Here is a 16,944-nt window from a genome sequence, read left to right on the forward strand (position 1 = left end):
TGATAATGAACACAACTAATTTCAACATATTATAATTTAAATTTCCATATCAAAATGTTTTATAATATAAATTTATTTTCCTCAGATATATAATTTGTACAACTCAAAGCTAGATCTTCTTAACTTTATGATTGTGTTTAATATGAAAGGTTAGAGTTACTGTAACTATTTGAAAAGTTGGTTCCCCATTTTCTTTCTGAGATTTCATTTTTGAGTTAGTCAAATTAAATCTAATTATTGAAGATAATGAATAAATTACAGAGTACACAAAATTTCTTTTTAATGCATTCATAATCATTTATTGAGTATCTGCTGTGAAATACTATAAAGAAAAATAACAGGATCTCTGATTTTAATGGACTCCAAGTAGACTGGTGGTGGTGGAGAGGCACATTGGAAAATGAATAATTCTGGCACAATGCAATAAGTTCAATAGAAGAGATATATCTAAAATTTTCTGAGATCACAGAAGGATGAACAGGACACTTGTTGGGAGGAAGGTTTTTAATATGGAATTTGACAGTTGAGGTGGGTTTTAATAACAGCTTGAATTTGCTAGGCAAACAGATAGGGAGGTATCTGAGAAGGATTGAAGCTTCTGGCCAGATGGAGCTAGATGAATGAAATTGGGAAAGACTGGCACATTTAGGGTAAAACATAAAATATTATGCTATCAATTAGTTGGAAGGAAAGTATCGCCTTTGATCCTAGGTATGAGGTCTTTTTCCTTAAAAATGAATATCATTTATTAGAAACATTATAAAAGGGCATAACAGTGGGGAATAGGGGCTCAAGGTAACTGAATAATCCACTAGATAAATCAAGTCCTACAGATATATTTTAAATTGTATATATTATCGCTACATGTACACTCTGTCATTTTGTAAGGTAACTAATTTGCTTGCTTTTACATTGATAAAATCTGATGAAGTTATATTAAAGGACAAAGTGCATTTTACTGTGAAGTTTATGTGCATTACAAATAAATTAATGTCTATAAATATACAAAGAATGGTCTAGATATATAGAAATAACTTTTTGTGGCTTGTAGAAAAATCATGAGTCTGTAAAAAGATCAAAATTTATTCTTGTCTTTGAGATCATCTAACAAGAAAATGTTCATTTTTCAAGCAAAATTTTCTATTCATGTTCTTGGAAAAGAAAAAAAAATGACAAGTTAAAGCCCATAATTCACTATTTTTAAAGGATCAACATTCTGGAAATGTTTAAAAACATGAAATAACTTCTCACTGGCATTTAAATTGAACTTTGCATTGGGAATAACCATAACTTGTTAGGAGACATCAACCATATCCCCAGAAGTGGCAAAAGGCAAATATCAAGCAATACCTTCTGGTGACTTCCTGATTTTAGAATCTAGGGTCACTTCAGCTTCCCTACATTGCCCAGAATTGAGAGTAAGCATCTGTTCTTACAGACTATCTTACTTCCATAACCTGCTCTTTGAAACTCGGTTGTCTTGTCCGCATTACTCAGTCATTGGCCTTCTCCAATGGGTGACACGCAATCTATTCAATTATCATATGCCTAGCATATAACATTTGCCAATTTAACAGCTGACAGTGCAGCTCATCTAGTTAGTTCCTCAGGCTGGGCTTTATCTGCAGAGGATGTATGCAAGCATAAAGCATAACCAAAAAAAAAAGTCTCGATTTGCTTAGGAGGGAGCCTGAAGAAAAATATCATTCAAAATCCCCAAATCCTGAAATCTGGAAAAAAGGCAGAAAAAGAGTTTGTGAGACAAAAAGAAAAGAGGATAATATTATGTAGATGGACATAAGAGATGCATGATGCAGGCTTTTTGAGTATAAATTTTATAAGGTTTAGATGAATAGAAGTTGTTTTATTTCTCTATTGACATTGAGATTAAGAGCAGAAGCTCATCTGTTTTTTCATAGAACTCTTAATTGAAACAAACCTTTTTTTCATTGGAGTTTCCTTTATTTGGCAATTGCATGGAGGTAATTATAGAAAGATTAATTCAGTAATATCATATGGTCTTGGAGAATTTTTGATATGAGATTAAATCTTCTTCCAAATGTAATCCCAGACTATTTACACTTCTTCTCTAAATTTTTAACTTATTTTTAAAAATCTACTGAATCACCATATTGTATATTGTTTTATGAAAAAAATTGTATATTTTATGAAAAAAATTGTTTTATGAACATTAAGTATGATCATTTTCATACTTAATGTCTAGCTCTTTTTTATTTTACCATTTATATTGTTCAAAAATCAATCTTTTTATTAAAAACCCTGTCTCAACCACTTGAAGTTTGATAAAAGGATTAAAATTTCTTTATAACCATCCCTTACTCTATTGTTCTTTTTTTTTTTTTTTTTTTTTTTGCTTTTTAAGTTCTTTAATTTTAATTCCAGTTAGTAAGCATAGAGTGTTATATTAGTTTCAGGTATACAATATAATGATTCAATAATTCTATGCATCACCTGGTGCTCACCACAAGTGCACTCTTTGACCCCTATCACATTGAACCCTTCCCTCCCGATAACCACCAGTTTGTTCTCTATAATTGAGAGTCTGTTTCTTCATTTGTCTTTCTCTCTTTTCTTTTCCTTTGTTCATTTGTTTTGTTTCTTAAATTGTACATGTGATAAATAAATAAATTCCACATATGGGTGAAATCTTGTATTTGTCTTTCTCTGACTGACTTATTTCACTTAGCATTATATTCTCTAGCTCAATCCATGTTGTTGCAAATGGCAACATTGTTATGGCTGAATAATATTCCATTATATTTATATGTCTATATATCTATGTATCTATATCTATCTATATAGATATCTATATGTAGAGAGATTGATTAAAATCTATAGATAGATCAATAGATATATCGATTTATATAGATATAAATTACATCTTCTTTATCCATTCATCAATAAATGGACAGTTGGACTGCTTGCATATCTTGATTATTGTAAATAATGCTGCAACGAACATAGGGGTGCATATAGCCCTTTGAATCAGTATTTTCTTATTCTTTGGGTAAATACCCAGTAGTGGATCTTAGGGTAGTACTATATTTAATTTTTTGAGGAACTTTCATACTGTTTTCCACAGTGGCTGTACAAGTTTGCAATCTTACCAACAGTGCAGGAGAGTTCTTTTTTCTCTACATCCTTGTCTTGTTATTTTGATTTTAGCCATTCTGATATGTGTGAGGTAATACCTCCTTGCGGTTTTGATTTGCATTTCCCTGATGATAAGTGATGTTGAGCATCTTTTCATGTGTCTGTTGGCCATCTGGATGTCTTCTTTGGGAAAATGTCTATTTATGTCTTGTGCCCATTTCTTAACTGGCTTGTTTTTTGGGTATTGAGTTTGATAAGTTCTTTATAGATTTTGGATACTAACCATTTATCAGTTAAATCATTTGTAAACATTTTCTCCTATTTAGTAGTTGCCTTTTAGTTTTGTTGAGTGTTTCTTTTGCCGTGCAGAAGCTTTCTATTTTGATGTAGTCCCAATAGTTTATTTTTCCTTTTGTTTCCCTTGCCTCAGGAGACGTATCTAGAAAGATGCTGCTATGATCAGTGTCAGAGAAAATACTACCTTTGCTCTCTTCTAGGATTTTTATGGTTTCAGGTCTTGAGCATAGGTCCTTAATCCACTTTGGGTTTGTTTTTATGTATGGTGAAAGAAAGTGGTCTATTTTTTTTTTTTTTTGTATATTGCTGTCCAGTTTTCACATTACCATTTGTTTAAAGGACTTTTCTTCATTGCATATTTTTTCCTCCTATGTCAAAGATTAATTGACCATATAATTGTGGGTTTATTTCTTGGCTTTCTATTCTGTTCCATTGATCTAAATGGCTCTTTTTGTGTCAATACCATACTGTTTTGATCACTTTAGCTTTGTAATATAACTTGAAGTCCAGAGTTGTGATACTTCCAGCATTGCTTTCTTTTCAAGGTTGCTTTAGCTATTTGGAGTCTCTTTCAAATTTTAGAATTGTTTGCTCTAGTTCTGTTAAAATTTCTGTTGGTATTTTGATAAGAATTGCATCAAATGTGTAGATTGCTTTGGGTAGTATAGACATTTTAACAATATTTGTTTTTTTTTTTTTTAATCCATAAGCATGGAATGTCTTTCCATTTCTTTGGGTTGCCTTCAATTTCTTTCATCAATGTTTTTATGGTTTTCAGAGTACAGGTCTTCAACTTCTTTGGTTACGTTTATTTCTGCATATCTTACTATTTTTGGTGCAATTGTAAATGAGATAATCTTAATTTCTCTTTCTGCTGCTTTATTGTTGGTGTATAGAAATGCAACAGGTTTCTATAGATCGATTTTGTATCCTGTGACTTTACTGAATTAATTTATCAGTTTTATTAATTTTTGGTAGAGTCTTTCAGGTTTTCTGCTTATAGTATTATGTCATCTATATTGTTCATTTCTGATGGTAATGTGAGCACATATGTGTTGTATGACTCAGAAAGTGTGGTGAAAATGAATATGCTGATTTAAGAATTGGCATTGAAAATGAAATAAAGAAATAAATACCTGATACTACAATAGCTGTACTTGTGATCATTGCCTTTCCCTAAACTTTCCTTAATAATATATTAACTAAACATCAATTGCTCAAAGGCTCTAAATTTGTGGTCATTACTCTTGAAGCACGTGTTAATATCTGTACGATTACAGCAACATATCTTAGTGAAGATTTAATGTTTGTCTAAATGATACTCACTTAAAAATCTCTGAGGCTTTTATTTCTTCTGACACTTCAGTTGTTTATAATATGTGCAAATACAGCTCTTTAAAAGTTGACAGCTAGTGAAAGTGAAATTATTTTAAGTCCCTGTTGTTCCATTGTCCCTTAATCTGTTGTTCTGGATTTATCCCAGTGGCTGAGAAGACCAAAGAGCAAGTGACAAATGTTGGTGAGGCCGTGGTGACAGGGGTGACAGCAGTAGCACAAAAGACAGTGGAGGGAGCAGGGAGCATCGCAGCTGCTACTGGCTTTGGCAAAAAGGATCAGTTGGGCAAGGTATGGCTGCATACATTTTATGTTATATTTTTAAAGTCTCAGGATCACAGTGCATTTTCATGGAAGGCATTAGGCAAGAATAAGATGCTTAGGGCGGGCTGACTGACTCTCTTCTCATAAAAAAAAAAAGGACTACTTTTATGTGGGTATTCTTTTTGGAGGACTACTTTTATGTGGGTATTCTTTTTGGAGGTATTAACCCAGATAAATGCCATGAAAATTGTACAGTAATCATGATTGTTTCATTTTCTGGAATACAGTTAATGAAATGAACAATGTAATAAATATCCAAAGAACAGTGACATTTCAGAAAGAATGGGTGCTTTCAGCATAGCTATGAATCTTGCAATCTCTCTTTGTTGGAATATAACAAATGCTTTGTGCACAACTGATAAATTGTCAAATTGAAGATCTTTCACTTGATTTCTTTATAATGACATCATCTCTTATTAAATGGCACTTTTGCTTATCACATAGCAGTTCATCTGCAAATATAGGTTTGTGGAGACTGAGAGTCAAATTGTATACCAATCAGAGATCATGGTTTTGGGGTGATTTTTAAATTCTCCAAAGAAATTTGACTGCATTTATTGACAAATATGAGACTCTAGAAAGATTATTCAAAAAATATCATGACTGTCATTTTAAACAGGTAAGTTATAGTAAATGAGGTGTCAGCTGGAAGATGAGATTTCATAAATTTTGTGACCACAGCAGCACAGATTTTTGTTGTTTCCCTGGCACCATGACCTCCTTGTTATTCCTTGAACAAATTGAGTACTCCCTTGCCCTGACTCCTTCCCCTATCTGGAAAGTTCTTCCCCAAGGTTATATACTTGGTTCACTCCTTCATCTCCTCAGATCTGTGTTAAATGACACCTTTTCAGTGAGGCCTACTCTAACCTATTTGAGATTGAAAACACTGTCCTCACTTCTTGTGTTCCCTATCTCCCTACTCTTTACTTTTTCCATTTACATTGAAGCATGTATCGCCTTAAAGAGTCATAAATATCTTATTTTTTTAAAAAGATTTTATTTATTTGTTTATTTATGAGAGAGAGAGAGGGAGAGAGAGAGAGAGAATGCTTGTGCATGGGGGTGGGGCAGAGAGAGGAGAGAGAGAATCTCAAGCAGACTTCCCACTGAGCCCTGAGATCAATGACCTAAGCTAAAATCAAGAGTTGGGCATTTAACAGTTGAGCCAGCCAGGTGCCCCAACTTACTTCTTACATATGTAGTTTACTATTTTATTTGCACCCTACTAAAATATAAACCCCAGGAAGGTGGAATATATCTTTGTTCACTGATATTTCACAAGTGTCTAGAAGAGTACCTGCACATGGTAGATAATTAGAATTTTTTTTTCTGATAATTAGAAATATTTATTAAGAAGGAAAGGAAAGAAGGAATAAGTGTATAAGCAGAGTGACTTTTATTTCTGTGTCTAATAATTACATGCATTGCATAGCAACTGTGGCTATTTATCTGAAAGTTATAATTGAAATGGTTTTGTAAGAAATATTTTGAATACTATAAGAAAGTAGCTTTATTTGCTGGCAAGCTACTCTAGATTGTTTCTACCCCATGTAATTCTATGTGGCAGGCCTGCCTTGATGGATCATTAAAACATTGATTTATAAAAAGGCAGGACTAAAAATCTGGGACATACAGAGATTTATCATATGTATTTATATCATCTGGGCAATTGATGCTAGTTATGGAAAATCTGAGCTGGGCTTCTAGTGTAGTTCTTCAGCTAACACTTAAGTGTATGGTTAATGATAGTAGTATTCCTTTGTGTAGATATGCTCTTATTACCTGTGCTAATAATCATACAAATTTCTATTTTCTTTTTTTTTTCAAATTTCTATTTTCCATCTGACTTTATAAATTGTATTTATAGCTTTATTACATTTCAAAATTAGGAGGGACCTCAGGCATTAGTACAGAGGCAATTAGCTTGTTTAATGTCCCAAGTGCTTCTGACAGTCTAATAGAAATGATGGATTCTTCTCAGGAATACACACAATAAAGGCTTGGGGGGACCTGAAAAGCCCATCAACAGACAAAGTCCATGATTTAGACCAATCCTGTGATTGTACAGATAAGGAAAACAGAATCTACAGAGGGGGAGTGAGCAGTCCAAGGTCATATGGCTGATTGTAATTAACTAGATGCTCATACTGCTTTTCCATCTATGTCACTACCCCAAGCACTTCCTCAAAATCTACCTTCCTTTTGTTTTTTTGTAAACTGAATTACAGACAACCAGATTTAACTGGAAAAATTCTATGCTTCAGAATAGTAAGAAACCAGGGAAACATGTACAAACCCCTTCTTACCTCTATTTAAGGCATACTATGTAAATTGCAAATAAGGCATGAGAGTGCTTCATTTCTTACAAAATTGGGCTTTTTTTTACTTTTCTAAAAACATTCCAATTTAATAATTTAAAGCAGAAATATAAATGATATTACAAAATTAACTATTTGGAGATATTTCTCTTAACGGGTACTTACAAGTTCTTCCATATTTTTAATATGAAAATGAAGCCATAAAACCTAGAAATTACAGCATAGTTATAGAAAAAAAAAACACATTAAACTGAGAGTTTAAATGGCTGATTTTCATCCCTGCTCTGTCATCAATAGGCTGAATGACCTTTTGAGGATCTCCTAAGACTCTTTCTCATATAATGAGAAACTATAGCAGAAAATCGTTAAAGCCCAATTTAGCAGTGATGTTCTGAGTTTCCATTTAACTCAAGGAGGATGCTAATAATCTTTTCTTTGTGGCCATATCTATGAAATGCCAAAAATGCTAGAGAGTTTAGATAAAATCTTTCAATTTGTTCATTATGAGATTTGAAGTAATATAATTTCATCATTCAAACTCTGATCAAAATGATTCTGGTAAAGGGAAATAAGTAGATTATTGTTGCTTTAACTACTTGTTAATAACTCCATTGATGTACTCACTCTTTATTCAAGAAATAAAGCTTGCTCACTATGTATCAGAAACTTTGTTAGATATTGCGGTTAAAATGGTGAGAAAACCATACTCAGTTTTTGTCTTCATAGAGCTTATCATCTGGTGACAAAGATAATAATAATCATCTAATTACCACACAAGAAGTATGCCATTCTAAACTATGAAATGCTATGGATACATAATGCAGAGAGTATCCCAGCTTGTATGGGGTAGGGATAAGGGAGAGCATTACAAAAACTTCTCTGAGGAAGTGATGTTTTCATTGAGATCTAGAAAAGTGACTGGCAATTAATAAACAAGTGGGAGGTAGAGGAAAAACATTACAGGCAAAAATAACAACATGAAGAAACCTCATGTGGTAGGAGACCATGGCAAGTCCTAGAGGACTGTAGCCAGAGCCACAGAAAATAAGGTAGAAGAAGCTGGAGAGATAAGTAGGGTCACATTCTGGTTGACCATGTTGAGAATGTTGGTCTTTTTTTTTTTTTTTTTTTTTAAAGCAGCTCAGTTTTTATTTTTATTTTTTTTATTTATTTATGATAGTCACACACACACACACAGAGAAAGAGGCAGAGACACAGGCAGAGGGAGAAGCAGGCCCCATGTAGGGGAGCCCAACATGGGATTTGATCCCGGGTTTCCAGGATCGTGCCCTGGGCCAAAGGCAGGCGCTAAACTGCGGCGCCACCCAGGGATCCCGAGAATGTTGGTCTTTAAGAATGAAGGAACCTATTGAAAATATTTAAGCAAGGATGTCAGGTTATAACTTCACATGTTGAATAGATGTCTCTACTTGCCTGGTAGGAAACAGATTAAAGGGAAAGAAGAGTGGAAACCAGGGATGAGTTAGTGGGCTGTGATGGAAAGAGGAGATGACTGTATACTCTAAGGTGTAGGTGGGGAAGAGAAAGAAATAGATTAATTTAAAGACTATGTAGGAGTTAATATCAACAAGATTTGGTAGTACATTTCATGAGGCTTGGGGGAAGAGGGATGTGGTTAGCAGGACTATTGGATGTTAGCTCTTTGAAATGGATTAATGGCTGTGCCATTCTCTTGGCAGTTGGTGCCTGTCTTAAATATCAGCAACAGTGCAAAAGGAGTGGCTACTTTGATGTTTAGCCCTTTGAGGGTATTTGGCCCATTACTCCCTGATTGATAGTGGAACAAATCTTTTTTTCTTTCATTCCCCCCCTGCCCCTCCTCTCCCCTCCCGTTACCCCCTCTCCTCACCCCTTCTTGCCTTCCTTCCTTCCTTCCTTCTTTCCTTCCCTTTTTTTTTTCTTTCTTCCCTTTGGTGTTTTCTTTTTCTGTTTTTTAAACCAAGAGCTCTAATAGCTCATTTTGATTTTTCTGTTTTTATTTGCTAAATTTATCTCTTTGGGGATGTTTGCTTTGGTGTGTTCTATCTCCTTTTGATGTTAACAGAGAGATATGATGATATCTAGATATTTTTTAAGTTTGAATTTCATATGACTGAAGCTATCTTTAGTAATAATTTCTAATTATAAGACATTAGATTAAAGGACAAATAGAATGTCTTGAATTTTAAGAATTTGCTTTATCAAATATTATTAGCTTCTCTACTGAATACATTAGAATAGTGCATTTACTGATCTATATATTTTTACCTGTGTGCACACAAGCTATACAACTCATTTCCTGAAGCTCATTCACTTGATTGGCATGGTAGAAACAGGCTGCAAATGTATTGGCAGAAATGCTCAAGTTTTAAGTTCAAACAGTGATGTTATATAGACAAAATTTGTTTCCTACTTATATTGAGAACAAATTATCTGCTTGTACCAAGACTATTATAAATAAGCATAATGAGTAAGAGTTTTTCTGTAGTACATCTGTGTTTGAAATATATAGCTAGTAACTGCAACATTTAGTCCATTCCAACCGCTTAACAGTGCTTTGCTTGTGATTACTGCTCAAATAAATCCTTACTGAACAAATGAGCATTTCTTTAGTGCTACTGGAATGCGCTAGAAGAGTTGGATCCTTAGTGTCCCTGAGGTCTGTACTTCCATAATTTTTTTCCTATTATTTGTAGAGAGTAAAAGTTCTACACATACCATAGAGCCACTGTCTGAGAAATAGTACAGCAGTCAGCTTCATTATCACATCCCATTTTAGGCACTGACCTATCTATGTGGAAATTAATAGGTTTTATTCAAGTAATAGGCTTGAAATATTCCACTTCATTTGTTCATTTTTTTTCTTCCGAATTAGAGTGAAGTTCCTAAGCAGTGCCACTTTGAAAAAATTAGATCAGATTATAAGAAATTTTTACTATCCCCACACAGTTATCCAGAAAATACTGATTTCAGATGGATAGAAGCACGTATATTCTGTGCTCCGGCCTTCATTCGTAAGAGGATAGTTAACCAAGTGTGTACTAGAGGAGTAAAACAGAGCAGGAATGAAAAATATCATATTTTATAACATTTAAGTGTCCTCCTTACTTCCTTTGACTTACCAGAGCTGTCATGTTTAGCTTGGTGCAGACTTATTTTTAAATGCTTGAATATTATAGACCTATTAATTAATCAGATGATGGATATTGACATCAGCTAATCCATTTATACTGATTTCACAAATAAGCCAAAAATCACAGGCCATCTTTCAGATTTCTTTGAAGAAGCATATACATATCATAGGTGTAATCTTAATACTGTATTGTTTATAACAAGGTAACAAGAGATGTCAATGTTAGTGAAATACTCTGATTTACAGTTTATTCTCCTTAAGTGTTTTTTAATCATAGATATATTCTCTCAAATAATTAGAAGTGTGAGTCTTGCTTTTGTGCTTGACCTCTGAAGATAACCAACATTACTGTTAGTTATAGTTAAGCCTAAGCCAAAAGCTTGGTGGCACAGGGAATTCCCTGATTTGTATTTGTGGTGGGAGTGGCACATACTATTAATAATGTTGTAATCTTTGGCTAAAGCATGTCATAATAAAAGAAAAAAACCTAATTGACCTGATTGGTTTGTTTTTAACATGTATATAATTAGCAATATTTTTCAATGTGATATGTAAAAATACATATTTTAGGCTCATATGAAAGTCTAATATTACATAGAATCTTTCTACTTAGAAACACATCTATAATGATGGGCTATCTTTGTATCTAATATTTCAGTGGGTTGAGGATGGATGAATCACGATTCCAAATGCCCCTTAATATTGTAAGGTTGTAAATGGGAAAGTTCACAATAACTATATATAAAGTTAAAAGAAACTTAGGCTTATTATTCAGTTATTTAATGGGTACTTTATATATGCTGGACACTCGGGCACTCTAAGGAATACAGAGGTGAATAACACATGTATGACTCTTGCTTTCAAGAAATGTGGTCTAAGCACAGCAACTGACATATTTACCCCAGGGTGAAAAAGGAACATTTCTATTTTTTGAGAATTTGTATGTATCTGTAACACATATATATCCATCATAGGGAAAAAAAATGCTTTTTGTTAGGAATGAGAGAGACCTATACTTTCAATAAATATTACACTTTAAATTTTGTTTTTGTCAGCAGATTATGAAATTGCCTCACACACAGAGAAAACTGCCACAATATTTTACTTTTTAGACAGAAACATAAAAATATTTCTTTTTTTTCATAAAAATATTTCCACCTGAATCCTAGCACCAGCAGTTAATACTGTGTAAGCATTATAACCTCATGATATATACATGACTACAAATCCAATTTCAGTCTTCAAAAAACCAATTGTGATAGTAGTTTTGTTTGTTAGAAAATGTATTATAGGAAGAATGTGATAGAACTGCTTCAAGGCACACCAGCAAACAGCTTTAACTCATATTTGTGAAATTGGCTCATTCCTTCATAAATGCTTAATATGAATTAAAATTCTACCGAATGCGGGGATCCCTGGGTGGCTCAGCAGTTTGGTGCCTGCCTTCAGCCCAGTGTGTAACCCTGGAGTCCCAGGATCAAGTCCCATGTCAGGCTCCATGCAAGGAGCCTGTGTCTCTGCCTCAATCTCTCTCTCTCTCTGTGTGTCTCTCATGAATAAATAAAATCTTTAAAAAAATAAAAAAAAATTCTACTGAATGCAATGTGAGAGGAATGACCATATTTTATGAACCAGTCTTCACTTGGTTCATGTGGCTAATAACATCTATTGCTAAAATCCTTTCACATGCAAAGAAAAGATGATATTTGATAGTTTCATGGATCAGATATTATTATATAAAGAATGATTTCAAATTTAAGTGTTTTCATTTTAAATCTCTGTTACCATCTGAGCCATATTTCCACCTTATAATTCAATGGAAAACCTTGAAAAAGAATACCAATATGTTTAGGTGACAGGAATAAAGGGTATAGATATTTATTTATTATGATATGCAGTGGTTGTTTCCCAAACTTCAATGATAATCAGCTTTTTTGTTTCTAAAAAGTAAGAGTAATTTTATTTTTTTCTGCTTCAAATATAGGCTTTTAGTTTTCCAATTTTCAGGGAGATGTTTAATGGTGGTGTTTGCTTTATCAAGAGAAAATAGACATTCAAAATACACAAAAATCTAGGACAAAATATGTTTACTTGAATTCAAAGGAACAGAAATAAGGTAAATGAGATGCCAATTGTGTTTTGCATGTAAATATATAATTATAAAACTAGAGTTGAATGATACATCTCATCAACCCAATTGTTGCGCAATGTGAAGAAAAAGAGCAATTTGTCAATTCAAATATGAGGTAATTCTTTTATAAGAAATTTTATCAAAACTTTGCAAAACATATAAATGTTTAAGTTACAATTTAAATATTTCTCTTTATCAGGTGATTCTAGAATTACACGGTTATTTTGAAAATTCTCAAAGTAGTATTTATTTATTATTATTATTTTTAAAGATTTTATTTATTTATTCATGAGATACACAGAGGGAAAGGCAGAGACATAGGCAGAGGGAGAAGCAGGCTCCCTGCAGGGAGCCTGATGCAGGTACTTGATCCCAGGACCCAGGATCCCAGGATCATGGGCAGACACTCAACCATTGAGCCACCCAGGTACTCCTCAAAGTAGTATTTAATTCTTAATGAGACTATAGTATACATTAATACAGGGAAAACTAAGCTAGAAATTATGTTTGTTGAATAAACAATTGAATGAATGAATAAAAAAGTTTTTTTAAAGGAAATTTATATTTTATCTTCCTGATTAGACATGGAAACTGTCTTACTCTTCTTTAGTGTTCTTTACACTGCCAAAAAACAATAAATCTATTTGGAACTCAATTCATAAGAATAAATTCAGTTGGCAGCTTTGTGAATTGTGAAGAATAATATGAACTTTTAATTTAAGAATTTTAGAATTTAAGATTTTAATAGAATTTAACTGTCTGACAAGCCATAATAGCAAATTACCTCCAATTTATATGTATATATTTATGTATATGTATGTATTTGTGTGTGTGTGTGTGTGTGTATATATATATATATATATATATATATATATATATATATATATATATATATACTTTATCCTGTTTGTTGGAAATCTAAAGAGTGGAGAATTGCCCTTTCAATATTTCTATTTCATGCTACCGGAGTTTTCTCAGCATGTATATACCATTTTGTTTTAAAGGTCTAGTTTTTGGTCAGTAGATTGTGTATTATTTGCTATCTAGTGAAACTGGAGAAGGCATGTGCTCTTACCAATGGTCACTGAGTTAGGGGATTAATACATTTGTCATGCAAATCACACAATGGAATTAAAAATGTTTCATCTTTAAAAAAAACCTTCATCTTTAATTTTTAACATTATGACATATGTAAAGTAGGCACTTTTAAAAAATAATCTCAACTAAATACTAATAACTGCTTAACATAATGATCCTTTCATAGTGTTCTTCCTGCAAAGGAAAACTAACACTTGTGAGTTTAAAACAAAAGCATTTCATAAGTTTTCTAATTAAAGCTGATCTATATCTGTTCTTTGACTCATCATAATAGCCAGCTGGCCTTTATCATTATACTGGGTTCCTGGTTTATCTACGTCATTTGATTTGGTCATGTGTATAGGAAAAGCATGGCTTAGTATGCAGGGCATGAGCCTTAAGTCAGGGAACGTGGAATTGGTCTTGTGTTTCTCCCTCTGCTAGATGATTTCATCTCACCCCTCTAAGCACAGATTTTCTCATCTGTGAAAAAGAAGTGTTGGATTAAATTAGTTCAGAATGTTTTGAGTATGTTTAATGGCTTGAATTTTAGGTCAGTTTGTTCAATTACACATTGCCAGACCTCTGGAAACTCATTTAACCTTTCTAAACCAAAACTCTCTATAACTGGCCAGCCACTGAACAGTGTGAATGAAATGATGTCACGTAGACAAAAGATAAACAATCAATTGTGATATGTTATACAGTGAGGACATTTTGTTAAGAAGAGCCTGCATTTTCTTTGAATTGTGTTGGGTATATGATTATAGGTCTTGTTCATATGTAAGCAAATTGTAAACACAGAAAGTGGAAAAACCATTCAATGAACATCCTACTTTATTTAACTAAACACAGGGAAGTCACACTACTATTATTTTTCCTTTGATTTCTCCATTGTGTTCTATTGAATATTACACACATGTAATTAGAAAGACATAATTTCAGGAAGCACTAGAGTAAACAAAATTTAAAAATTTCTCTTTTAAGTGGAAGAAAATCCCAGAGCTCTAATATCTTGTTAGAGGTAGAGTTGTTGTCTTATCGAATGTCTTCTTAATTCCAAACCCATGGAGAGTGGGTCTGGCTGGATATTTAGTGGAAGGCAGATTTGAAATGCCACAGGCTGACTGATACTGTCCCTACTCACCCTTTTTGTCCTTTTCTTTTTTTTTTAAACTTTTTAAGTTTTTTTTTAAAATTTTTTTATTTATTTATGATAGTCACAGAGAGAGAGAGAGAGGCAGAGACACAGGCAGAGGGAGAAGCAGGCTCCATGCAGGGAGCCTGATGTGGGATTTGATCCCGGGTCTCCAGGATCACGCCCTGGGCCAAAGGCAGGCGCCAAACCGCTGCGCCACCCAGGGATCCCTTTTTGTCCTTTTCTTAATAAGACTAGTGTTTAGGTCCAGGGTTAGAGTACTTAGAGATCCTCAAGACTCAGCATCTCATATCTAAATTGTATTCTTTTATAGCTATTTTCTGTAAGATCTCTTGGAGAAGTCCAAAGAAGTGACTTTCTGCATTCGTATGAAGCTTTTGTACCAAATCCTGATGAAGCTCCCTTCTGACCTGAATAGAAATAGGTCTAAGAATTGGCTGTGGCATTTTGGCACCCCTTCACTTATACTCAAAGGCAGGAAAGTCTCTTGATGGAAAGGAGGCCAGAGAGCTTTTTTCTGAAGCAATTTTCTACACCAGAACTTTCTATAATGGAACAATTCCAGAGGTGGTATAATCGTAAGCTTCTCTTACTTTGACATCTTCATAACAGGCACTAAGGCTTAGTTCATAATCTTTAAGGGCTTGCATTGAATCTTATTTTAGTTATTTCCAGTGTAAAACAGTCTCATTTTTATAAATATTCAACCAAATACAAGATTTATTTGTTGCCAGAGCTTGACATGAGCTCAAAGCTTCCTCTCCCCAAGTTTGCTTGAAAATGGGATGATATGTCTGCAAGGGGGGAAAGAAGGAGGGATAAGGATAGCAATATCCTTGCTTTTGATCGGGCCTGGTTTTCATTCAGCACAGCCACTAATATCCTGGGGTGCCTCTCTGATGTGGATGTTCTATGGTCTAAATGTGTCCACCTGTCCCCTGGTAACCTCAGGGGTCAAGGACAACCATGCTCTCCTGCCACTCCCTGCCTCTGTCCTCCAGACTTGGCCACCAGAGCCTGTCTACTCTTCTTTCTGCCTGATCTGGATGCAGGGAAACCTAGGAATCTCTGCCACACCAGCCTCAACTCTCAGGAATCACGGCCTGTGGGGGTGAGGGGACCAAGATTAAACCCTCCAGCTTGGTATGTCAGCCCCCCATGTCTCTGTGGTTATTTGTTCACACTCTGTTATCACTGGGAAAACTAGCAGATCCTGCTCTTCAGGAAGAGTCCCACCAAGGGATGAGATGTGAGCCTTCCCAGGGCACAGACCTCTCCAAGCTCATGAGTTGCCACTAGTCTCTATAGAGAAAGTTTCAGGGGAAAAATAGATTCTGATGCTCCACCAATACTTTCCTTCACATCTATTTCTATGGAAATCTCTCTCCTCTTTCTTTTTAAACGTTATTGATGAAAAAATAATGAAGGGGCCAACACTTGAACATTTATAATTTAGTTTCATTGTCTCAACTGTAAGCTTATTTCATACCAATCCTTGTGCCTCCTGTTTAGATATGAAATAGGGAATTACCTATTACAGCTTTTATCCGATGTCACTGTGCCCTAAGTTGGTGTTTCACATTTCTAATAACTTTATGTGAGAGATGTCCATTCAATCACCAACAATATGTTTGGAGAATAAGCTGATACAAATCATTCCTGAGGACATGCTAGAAATCTTTATTAAAATATTGAACTTGTGGATATTCTTTGACAGTTTTACTTCCAAGAATTTAAATGATCATAAATTTAAATATAAGGGTATTCATCTCAGCATTGATTATAATGTTAAGTTGAAAAAAAGTTCGACATTTGACAGTAGGGTCTTAGATAAAGTTGATAAGGCCCAAGATATGGTTGATCCATACAGTGGTATGTTAAAATGAACATACCACTGAGCAGCCATTAAAATGTTGGCATAGAAGAATAATTAATGTAATGGAAGGATGCTCTTGTTGCATTAAGTGAAAGAACAGATCACAAAACAAGATGAATAGTTTGTATAGTATTACCTATTTTCATTAAAAATAATATCTGTGTATGGTATGCATGT

At 33.9% G+C, this 16,944-nt stretch overlaps 1 protein-coding gene across 3 annotated transcripts in view; it reads left to right on the top strand.

Annotated features, from left to right (window-relative positions):
- SNCA (synuclein alpha) overlaps window positions 1-16,944 on the top strand; it is a 146,341-nt gene that overhangs the window by 17,529 nt on the left and 111,868 nt on the right. For all 3 annotated transcript variants that reach the window (XM_055313112.1, XM_055313114.1, XM_055313115.1), the window contains exon 4: window positions 4,895-5,037. In XM_055313112.1, coding sequence (XP_055169087.1) covers window positions 4,895-5,037 — 143 coding nt within the window. The remainder of the gene's footprint in view (window positions 1-4,894; window positions 5,038-16,944) is intronic.

This window comes from Nyctereutes procyonoides, unplaced genomic scaffold, assembly GCF_905146905.1.
Source record: "Nyctereutes procyonoides isolate TBG_1078 unplaced genomic scaffold, NYPRO_anot_genome, whole genome shotgun sequence".
NCBI classification, from domain to species: Eukaryota; Metazoa; Chordata; class Mammalia; order Carnivora; family Canidae; genus Nyctereutes; species Nyctereutes procyonoides.